We start from the raw sequence: 11,134 nt of genomic DNA on the forward strand, positions 1-11,134 counted from the left end.
GTTTCAGTACTTGGGGAACAACAGCTCTGTTAAGCTAGTAGTGTTCAGTGATTCCTCAATGGGAAAACTACCAGATGGTGGCACACAAGGTGGACATTTCATCATGCTTATGGGAGAAAATGGAAAATTCTCACCAATATCCTGGCAGTCAAAGCGCATCAGGAGAGTTGTATGAAGTAACTTAGCAGGAGAGGCTTTTGCACTTGCAGACGGGATTGACAATGCAGTTTTCCTTGCTACACTCTACTCAGAGGTCACCACTGGTGACTGCTCATGCAACAACTTGCCCATTGTATGTATAACAGACAATCATTCTCTTCTCGATGCTCTCAAATCTACAAAATCTGTTACTGAAAAGAGACTGCGCCTAGAAATCAGCAGCACGAAAGAGCTTATGCACTCTGGAACTATTGAGCAGATCTTCTGGTCAGACACCAAAGAGCAACTTAAAACTCTGATGAAATGTAGTCGACTAAACCTAAAATGATTCAGAAGGCTGAAAGACGACTAAAACTAAATCAAAATTTGCTGTTAAATTAAAACACTTCATATATCTGACTGCTTGTATTAAAAGGAAAAACTGAATACTTTAATTGTGGAAAATTAACAATTGTGTAAAGAAGGAATCGCTAATACACTGTGATGCACAGAATCTGTGTATTTAAGTGAAGTTTATTAATAAACTAATTATGAGAGGAGCATGTGCTTATGATTGACTGCTAATGCATTGGATCCACCAATCAGATGATTCCTAAATCACTAAAATAACCAGAGTATCTTACCTTAGCCACCTTTGCTTTGAAGAATCCCCCCTTCCACCCCTACTCCTCCTCTTTCCTTGACAGGGCGGCACAGAGGCCCAGTGGTTAGCACCGTGGGCTCATATCAAGAATGTCACTGGTTCAAGTCTTTACCTGGCCAAGTTGACATTTCTGTGTGGAGTTTACATGTTCTCTCCGTGTTTTATTATTTAATTTCTTTATTTCTGTTATATACCCATCTGTTTCACTTTATTCTGTAAAGGGCTTTGAGAAGCAACTTTAAAAGATGCTACAGAAAATTATTGTTATTAGTTTGTTCATTAAAATATTAATAAATAAAACAGTTTAAAAAGTATTTCCTGTCTTGCAGTGTTAGGTGTTTAATGAAGAGTTGGGCTATTGGAGCATCTGAAGGAAGCCATTTAATTGTGTTTTATAGACACTGAGGTCTGAGATCAAACACCTGATTGATTATTTGATTTATTGATTAAATTGATTGATTGTTTTTTTGTTTTGTTACATCAGACAGATCACATTAACAGTGTGGTTTTTAGTAATGTGTGCTCTTTCTCAGATTGGTCATGTGTAATCTCACTGTTCAGTGCTGTGAGAGTTTATCTTCAGCTCTACAATCTTCAAACTGTGTCCTGAGAGAGCTGGAGCTGAGTAACAATGACCTGCAGGATTCAGGAGTGAAGCTTCTCTCTGATGGACTGAAGAGTCAACACTGTAAACTGGAGACACTGAGGTAAATGATTCTCCACTCAGCAATATCACACAGACATTTGCAGGGATGTGAGTTTACTCATATCTACACATTGATATTGATTATAGGATTATATCTATGTGTTGACTCAGAATAAAAAAGACAAATCTATTTAAATGTATTACTGAATAAACTGCATGAAGCTGCATTTTCAGAATTGAAGTAACTCTTTTCCTGATGTACACCATAAGGATGTCAAAACAGTTCGGCATCTGTTCAGTAATAGATCATAACTGGTTGTTACATACTGATGTAGTTTATCTCATATGCACTTTGTCATTGTAGATGACTATGGTGAGGGAGGTGAGCACGAGTAATTAAAAGCTCCAACTACTTTAGAAAGCAGATAACAGTGCACAATCACTGCTTGTTAGTTTGCTGGAGAGTCTTTTTGCTGCTCAGGGTGAAAATGAAAGCTGTAAAGCTATCAGAGTGATACTTGTGGATCCAGGCTGTCTGTAGAACGAGTTTTCACCACTGCATCTGTCATGGATCAGCTGTGATAAACGCAGCCATTCAGCATCATCATTTCTGTTGAGGAACACAATGGCGAATCACAGGTGTTTAAGAACTCGCTCAACAGTGCTCAAAAAGCAAGCGGGATTATTAATTCAATGTCAAGTCAAGTCAATGTTTATTTATAAAGCGCTTTTAAAGACAACAAGTGTTTACCAAAGTGTTGTACAAGCGTGCTCCATTTAAAACGAAGGACAAATAAAGGACACAAGACTCTCATATGGTTTAATGTCAAAGAGTGAAATGAGTTTTCAGACTAGATTTTAAAACAGAACGAGTTAAAACTCTAACATGTAGAGGCAAATTATTACAAACTGGTTTGTGTTCTGACCACATGTGCTTGGCTGTACACTATATCAATAAAGGGTTTAGTCTTTTAAAAACACCGCTGTAACACATTGAGCCACTGAACATTGCTCTTAAGATGTTTTTCTACAGGGGGAAGGTGTGAATTTCCTCCAAACCTCTCAGATATAGTCTGTGTTAGTAAATGCAAGACTATTGATGAACTCCAGCATAACACTGTATGACAACGCTTCAGATGACTGTTCTAGAGCCTACAGCTAATTAATCTGTCAGATTCTGGAGTGAATTACAGCTCTAAAGAACATTATAAATGATGAATGATCTTAAATAAAACAAACACATTTATAGAGATGGTATTCAAGTATAGAATTTCACTCACCTGAGAAACAGAGGCCATGTGAACGGTTTGTGAAGTGCACACAGCATGCCATATCATCTGATACTTGTAGGAAATAATTCCAAAAGGCGACTGACTGTGTAAAGCCACATAAACAACACAAAAATACATCGAGTTCAGCGGCTAATCAGCCGGAATCAGCTGAGGTGACGAGACAGCAACCAGGGAGACCTAGCTGTCACTCAAGTGGCCACGCCCTTAATTATGCAGACTTAATATAACCTAATATAAACGAAACGGATGAGTTATAAAAAAATTCACCCTCTTACAGTTGCCATGAAGGGTAATATTAGCCATATGAACCAAAATGGTTCTTTGTATTTGTTCTTGTACCCACCTTTTTTTCCTGCTGTAAAGTCGGCCATTTTAACAGTGGGCTCAATAGAAATCTGCTCTATACGGAGCCAGGACTAGCGGGATTTCCATGAATTGCAGTTTCAGTTACTTCTGTATTGGCTTCACGAGGGAGAGTGGGAGGTTGCTGCTTGGTCATTACTCTACTTATTTACTCAGTGCTATAGCTGAGCACCATGCACTGCAGCACCAACAGTAAATCTATACACTGCTATAAACTATTGCTGTACACTGACATTGCAAAGAGGACTTAAACTATTTTAAGCCCTTTCAAAGATTTAATGGCTTGAAACTGTTCAGCAGACTGGTCAAAATACTCGTAGTTTACCTTTTTAATAAAGGGTTTGCTGAATAATTGCAGACTCCTGCATTTTCAGATGGAGACTGTTCTTACATGTGTATTGATTGCTGACACATTTAACATATTACTTATGATATAAATAAACAATGCATATCTAATTTTAGATCTTCAATAGAAAAGCTATATTCCATATTTTAATGAGACGGTTTTATTTCATTTTAAGATTGAACATTTTGTATAAATAAATGTTTACAATATTTAATTCAAATACTCTTAAATTAAAGCAAATATATTTTAGTCATGTAACTCTAGAGTAGATTTAGTCACTAAAATCTGATCAAATGTAGTCGACTAAACCTAAAATGATTCAGAATGCTGAAATACGACTAAAACTAAATCAAGATTTGCTGTTAAAATTAAAACACTTCATATATCTGACTGCTTGTATTAAAAGGCAAAACTGTATACTTTAATTGTGGAAAATTAACAATTGTGTATAGAAGGAGTCGCTAATACACTGTGATGCACAGAATCTGTGTATTTAAGTGAAGTTTATTAATAAACTAATTATGAGAGGAGCATGTGCTTATGATTGACTGCTAATGCATTGGATCCACCAATCAGATGATCCCTAAATCACTATAATAACCAGAGTATCTTACTCTAGCCGCCTTCACTTTGAAAACTCCACTCCTCCAACCCATACTCCTCCCTTTTCCTTGACAGGGCGGCACAGAGGCTCAGTGGTTAGCATCGTGGCCTCATAACAAGAATGTCACTGGTTCAAGTCTTTACCTGGCCAAGTTGACATTTCTGTGTAGAGTTTGCATGTTCTCTCCATGTTTTCGTTGTTTAATTTCTTTATTTCTGTTATATACCCATCTGTTTCACTTTATTCTGTAAAGGGCTTTGAGATGCAACTTTAAAAGATGCTACAGAAAATTATTGTTATTAGTTTGTTCATTAAAATATTAATAAATAAAACAGTTTAAAAAGTCTTGCAGTGTTAGGTGTTTAATGAAGAGTTGGGCTATTGGAGCATCTGAAGGAAGCCATTTAATTGTGTTTTATAGACTTTAATACTGTTTAATGCTAAAATCACCAGATGTGCTCACTAATTGGTAAAGTTAAACCAGTCACCACATTCATACATGCTTCAGACTATTAAACACACCAGATCAACACATACATATTGTGTTTTTCCTCTACACAGGCTACAGGGCTGTAAACTCACTGTTCAGTGCTGTCAGAGTTTGTCTTCAGCTCTACAATCCTCAAACTGTGTCCTGAGAGAGCTGGACCTGAGTAACAATGACCTGCAGGATTCAGGAGTGAAGCTTCTCTCTGATGGACTGAAGAGTCAACACTGTAAACTGGAGACACTGAGGTAAATGATTCTCCACTCTACAATAACTACAGTCAGACTGTTTCATATTAGGGCTTTTCATGCTTGAACATGTTAACCCTGGGTGATACTAAACCCCAGATAACAGAAATTATGGTTTATCAGTAATTATGTTTCACTCTGCTCATACTATACCTGTAGTTAACCCTCAGAGGTCTGAGGTGATTTTGGGACCCCTGAGATGTTTTGACATGCCCTGACATTTGTGCTTATTTCAGCTACTTCTTTCATAGTACTGGCCAATATGTATTTTATATGTATTCAGCACAAACTGTGCTACAATAATATGTGAGAAATATTGGTGTACATGCTTGTGTTTTTTAGAAATAAATATTATGTGTGGTTAGTAGATTTTAGAGGACAAAATAGCTGAAATAAGGTCCAAAAACCAGACTGAATGTGCCTGAACAAGACTTTAGAGTAAGCAGTCTTGTAGGCTGGAATATTTACTGCACAATTACATGAAAATGATTCTGTTCTCTCATTCAAAGAAAACATTACAATGGTTTACAATTTGTTGGGTTTGTTTTGGGTGATCTCAGCGGTATGTGTGAGTGACAATGGTCATGAATAATTTACACCTGGAGGACAACAGACACTCCCCCACTCACCCATCAAGGGCAGTGTAAAGCAATGTCCATCTGCAACAGCTAGCCCAAACTAAATGCTTGTTGTATGACTTGCTGTGTGACCATGTAAACACTCTGGGTGAACAATATACAGTGCTCAGCATATATAAGTACACCCCTCACTAATCTCTCTTTTACATTCATATTTTAAATAGGAAGCTCTACAATATTATCTTTGTGGATATACAATAGATTAGCCAAATCTGGAGCTCATCTAACAAAATAACTTATGATAAAGCTCCAAAAACAGGTCCACTCAAATTTATATGTTCTAGAAAAATATTCAATACAAAATGAAAAAAGAGGAAAAATCAAGAGAAGCAAAACAATGGAAGAATTCAGCTGAAATTTTGTCTGTTTTTTTTGCAATATTTAGCCTGAATTTAATTGTGTTATCTTTCAATTTCTGAATATGTTTGGTGACTAAAATATTCTTGTAATAAATATTTCTGTTTAATAAATCTGTTTTGTTTAAATGCACCAAAATACACTGCCTATATTGACTGAGAAATGGAGGAAAATCTGGATTTTCAGAATGGGCTGTACTCCATTATGCTGAGCGGCTGTATGTGCACTTATACAGCGTGCACATATAATATATATTTGAAATGGTCTAAAACGTGTCGCCAAACTCTCTTGTGCATTAATCCAGCATTTAATAATCATTTGTGAATGAGTCTGAGACACTGAAGTAGCGTAATGACAAAAGCTTTAAACACAAGAATAAATCCTATTTTAAAGATGAAAAACAATTCCTTTAAATCGAAATCAGATTTGAAGACCTTTTATAGAGATTTCCCCAAATAGTTGCAGTCTTAGTTCACTATTTGAAAACTTTAGCAGGTTGTGACGATGTCTGTGGGTGTCAACATTCAACATCACTTTCCGTGTGAACAGCCCTTAAGTCTTACCAGATGTGGAGTCCAAATGTGCAGGGGTGTGATTTTATTTATGTTGATATACAGTTCTACAGATGATGTGGAGTCCTTGTTGAGTGTGTGAGTGTGTTTGCTGATGTGAGGGCTTGATTAATAAGGAGAGCTAATCAGGATGTGCGTGTGTGTGTGTGTGTGTGTGTGTGCGTGTGCGTGTGTGTGTTCATCACTGCTGTTGACATGAGCAGAAACAGCAGTCAGCATCTTCACAACACAAAGAGATGTGTGATTGTCCAACTGTGTGATGTGGACTATTGCTGTGTTTGTAGATTGTCTGGCTGTATGGGGACAGAGGAAGGCTGTGGTTTTCTGTCTTCAGCTCTGACTTCAAACCCCTCACACCTGAGAGAGCTGGATCTGAGCTACAATCATCCAGGAGATTCAGGAGTCAAGCTGCTCTCTGAACAACTGGAGGATCCAAACTACACACTGGACAAACTCAAGTATGTGGAGCATCACTGGCCTTGTGCTTTTCCACTGAATGACTTAAAAACACACTAAGCTTTACTGTGAGGGTTATGGGGTAGAACACACAGGAGATACAACTTGTGTGAATTAATAATATGAAATAATGTTAAGGGAAGTGTACACATTTTTAAATTAGTTTTCATTAATCACAAGTGTTTAATTATTATTATATTTATAAAAGAACTCGTCAATTGACACCCTCTGCCAATGCATTGATGAAATTAACAATTGGATGTGCCAAAACACTCTTCAGTTAAATAAAGAGAAAACTGAAGTGATTGCATTTTGGAACAGAGATGAGGTTCTCAAGGTGAATGTGTACCAGAAATGATCAGATGAGTTCCAACATTGGGCACATTCACATCAAGACTGAAAACACATCTGTTTAGCTGTGCCTTTACTGAATGAGCACTGTGCTACGTCGGACAGATCACACTATTGTGTTTTTCTCTTCTTTTTATTCTTTTATAACCTGTTTTAACACATTTTAATCTGTTTTTAATCATTTTTATTGTTTGTTCTTTTTTATTTTCTTATACTTGTCTTTTTAATTCTTGTTTATGTAAAGCACTTTGAATTGCCACTGTGTATGAAATGTGCTATATAAATACACTTGCCTTGCCTTACTTGACCAGTGGTTCCCAAAGTGAGTAAAAACTGACCGGTGGTTCCTAAAGCCAGTTAAACTGCACTTTTTCTGAAATCCTGGCTTTCTTAAATCTGCTTGTGCAAAACTCCTCTGATCTGAGTCATACACATACACTATCAGCTTCAATAGTGAGCATTAACTGTTGTTGTGAAAATACAGTAATAGTGTTTGTCTTTGAGCTCCACAATGAATCCGATTTCTCATCACAATTCTGAATATGTAAATGTGTAAATCAGTGATTACAGCAAGTCTCATATCACTAATCACACACTCTCAGCTCAGAATGATTGAGTTATGAGTCTGTTTGGAGATAATGAAGAGCCATTTGACAGAAGATGAAAATCCACATCATATTTCAAGTCATTTAACACTGAATTCTGCTTTATTATTGTGCTGCGCTTTTGTCAATGGATCATTGAATGAATCCTTCAGTCTTTATATCTGACTGTTTCTGTGTTTAGATTCTGTTTTCTGTGTCCACATCTGATCTAAAAGCTCTGTGTGTCATTCAGAAGCTGATTTGACAGCTCCACACACACTCATGTTGTTTTACTGCAGTTATTAATGCACTGATATCATCTATTGTTGATCAGCCAATCACAATCCAGCATTCAGCAGACACTCCACATGTCTTATTGTACTGAATCTGCGTAATGACTGATGTGTGTGTGTGTGTGTGTGTGTGTGTGTGTGTGTGTGTGTGTGTGCGTGTGTGTGTGTGTGCGTGTGTGTGTGTGTGTGTGCGCGCGCGAGTGTGCGTACCTTGGCTCTAAGGGTCAAACAACAAAAAATAAGGTCAAGAATCTTGGTGTGACTCTAGAGTCAGATCTGAGTTTCAGTAGTCATGTTAAAGCAGTTAGTAAATCAGCATACTATCATCTCAAAAACATTGCAGGAATTGGATGCTTTGTTTGGATGCCCAGCAGCAGGGTGGATTACTGTAACGGCCTCTTCATTGGCCTTCCCATAAACACAGTCAGACAGTTGCAGCTCATCCAGAACGCTGCGGCCAGAATTCTGACCAGAACCAGGAAATCAGAGCACATCACACCTGTCCTCAGGTCTTTACACTAGCTCCAGTTACATTCAGAATAGATTTTAAAGTATTATTACTGCTATATAAATCACTAAATGGCCTAGCAGCTCAATACATTACAGATATGCTCACTGAATACAAACCTAACAGATCACTCAGATCTTTAGGATCATATAAACTAGAAATTCCAAGAGTTCAGTCAAAGCAGGGTGAATCGGCTTTCAGCTACTACGCCCCTCACTGCTGGAATCAGCTTCCAGAAATGATCAGATGTGCTCCAACATTAGACACATTCAAATCAAGACTGAAAACACATCTGTTTAGCTGTGCCTTTACTGAATGAGCACTGTGCTACGTCCGACAGATCGAACTATTATGTTTTTCTCTTCTTTTTCATTCTTTTATAACACATTTTATCTGTTTTTATGCTTATTTATTCATTTATTTATGTATTTTTTACCATTCTTATTTTTTGTTTTTATTTTTCTTATACTTTTCTTTTATTCCTGTTTATGTAAAGCACTTTGAATTGCCACTGTGTATGAAATGTGCTATATAAATAAACTTGCCTTGCCTTGCCCTAATATTAAGAGACTCACATTACCTTTAGTGGATGACCAATATTGTCCCTCATTGACAGTAAAAAAAGCAGCAAAGCCTGATCTTTCTTTGTCAGTCTGATGCAGGATACACTGATCTGAGGCCAGTATTACTTATTAAAATAGCCTTGCCTTGTGTGTGTGTGTGTGTGTGTGTGTGTGTGTGTGTTATAAGCTAATGTTTGATCACAACCATTGTGTGTGTGTGAGAGAGAGAGAGAGAGTGTGAGTGAGTGAGTGAGTGAGAGAGTGTGTGTGTGTGTGTGTGTGTACTGACTGACGGAAAATCTGTGTGTGTGTGTGTGTGTGTGTGTGTGTGTGAGTGTGTTAGAAGCTGATGTCTGTTTACTGACTGGAGGACAATCTGTGTGTGTTTACAGTCTGGATCATGGAGGAGACACGAGGATTACAGCAGGACCACGCAAATGTAGGACTACACACACACGCACACTCTCACATGCTCACTCTCACACACACACACATGCGCACACACACACACACACACACACACACACACACACACACACACACACACACACACAATCAGACACACACTCACTCACAGACACACACACACACAATCAGACACACACACACACACACACACAATCAGTCACACGCACACACACACACACACACACACACACACACACACAGCTGTGGTTATACACACACTCCCTCTCTCTTTCATGCACACACACACAGACACATTTTCTCACATATGCACACACACACACACACAGAGCTGTTGTTATAAATGTGTGTGTTCTTGTGTTCAGATGTCTGTTTCCTCACACTGGATCCAAACACAGCACACACTCAAATCATTCTGTCTAAGAAGAACAGAGAGGTGAAGTGTGTGGAAGAGAAACAGCCGTATCCTGATCATCCAGACAGATTTGATTATTGGCCTCAGGTGTTGTGCAGAGAGAGTGTGTGTGGACGCTGTTACTGGGAGATTGACTGCAGTGGAGATCATGGTGTGTGTATATCAGTGTCATATAAGAGCATCAGGAGGAAGGGACGAGGTGTTGAGTGTGTGTTTGGATCTAATGCTCAGTCCTGGAGTTTGAGCTGCTCTTCCTCCAGTTTCTTATTCAGACACAATCACACACACACTGAACTCCCAGTGAAGCGGCTCAGCAGGAGAATAGGAGTGTTTGTGGATCACAGTGCAGGAACTCTGATCTTCTACAACATCTATAGAGACACAATGAGCCTCATCCACTCAGTCCAGACCACATTCACTGAGCCGCTCTGGCCTGGGTTTAGGTTTTATTATCCTGGATCGTCGGTGAAACTTAGCTGAAGACTGATGAGAGATTTACCCACAATCCTCTGCAGGAGCAGTCAGTAGCTGTGTGTGTGTGTGTGTGTGAGAGAGAGAGAGAGAGAGTGTGTGTGTGTGTCTGTGAGTGAGTAAGAGTGTCTCTGTGTGTCTCTCTCTTCCTCTCTGTGTGTGTGTGAGAGAGAGAGAGAGAGAGTGTGTGTGTAAGAAAGAGAGAGAGAGAGTGTGTGTGTGTGAGTGAGTGAGTAAGAGTGTCTCTGTGTGTCTCTCTCTTTCTCTCTGTGTGTCTGTGAGAGACTGACTTTAAAAAAGCTATTTATTTTACAATATGTACAATTAAAACATTTCATTTATAAACTCAAAAGCTTTATCTTATTCCCAGTCAAAAAATTTTTTATTGTCTTCCATAAATACAAAACCTTTGTTAATACACCATTTTTTTTTCAAAAACTAATTCATCACTGTTCATTTGATAATATTCATATTCTAAACGAATTCTTGATTCTACAAAAGCTTTGAACAAATTAATTAACTTTCTGATCTTCCAAGTCAGCTCTGTATGCCTTCCAGATAGCTAATTTTGCCTGGCCAATCATAAAGTTGGAAAAAGTACAAATCTCTTTATTATTAAAAGAGTACTTGTGACCATAAATGAACATTGTATTTGTAAAATTAAGACCTAACCTGCTAAAAATCCTTTTAAGCATATTAAAAAGTGGCAATA

At 38.0% G+C, this 11,134-nt stretch overlaps 1 protein-coding gene across 1 annotated transcript in view; it reads left to right on the top strand.

Annotated features, from left to right (window-relative positions):
- LOC130220145 (NLR family CARD domain-containing protein 3-like) overlaps window positions 1-10,786 on the top strand; it is a 28,074-nt gene extending 17,288 nt beyond the window's left edge. Inside the window, exons 8-11 of the mRNA XM_056452528.1 lie at window positions 4,615-4,788; window positions 6,640-6,813; window positions 9,503-9,549; window positions 9,902-10,786. Coding sequence (XP_056308503.1) covers window positions 4,615-4,788; window positions 6,640-6,813; window positions 9,503-9,549; window positions 9,902-10,431 — 925 coding nt within the window. The 3' untranslated portion in view covers window positions 10,432-10,786. The remainder of the gene's footprint in view (window positions 1-4,614; window positions 4,789-6,639; window positions 6,814-9,502; window positions 9,550-9,901) is intronic.
- Window positions 10,787-11,134: the final 348 nt, after the last annotated feature.

Source organism: Danio aesculapii, unplaced genomic scaffold (assembly GCF_903798145.1).
Source record: "Danio aesculapii unplaced genomic scaffold, fDanAes4.1, whole genome shotgun sequence".
NCBI classification, from domain to species: domain Eukaryota; kingdom Metazoa; phylum Chordata; class Actinopteri; order Cypriniformes; family Danionidae; genus Danio; species Danio aesculapii.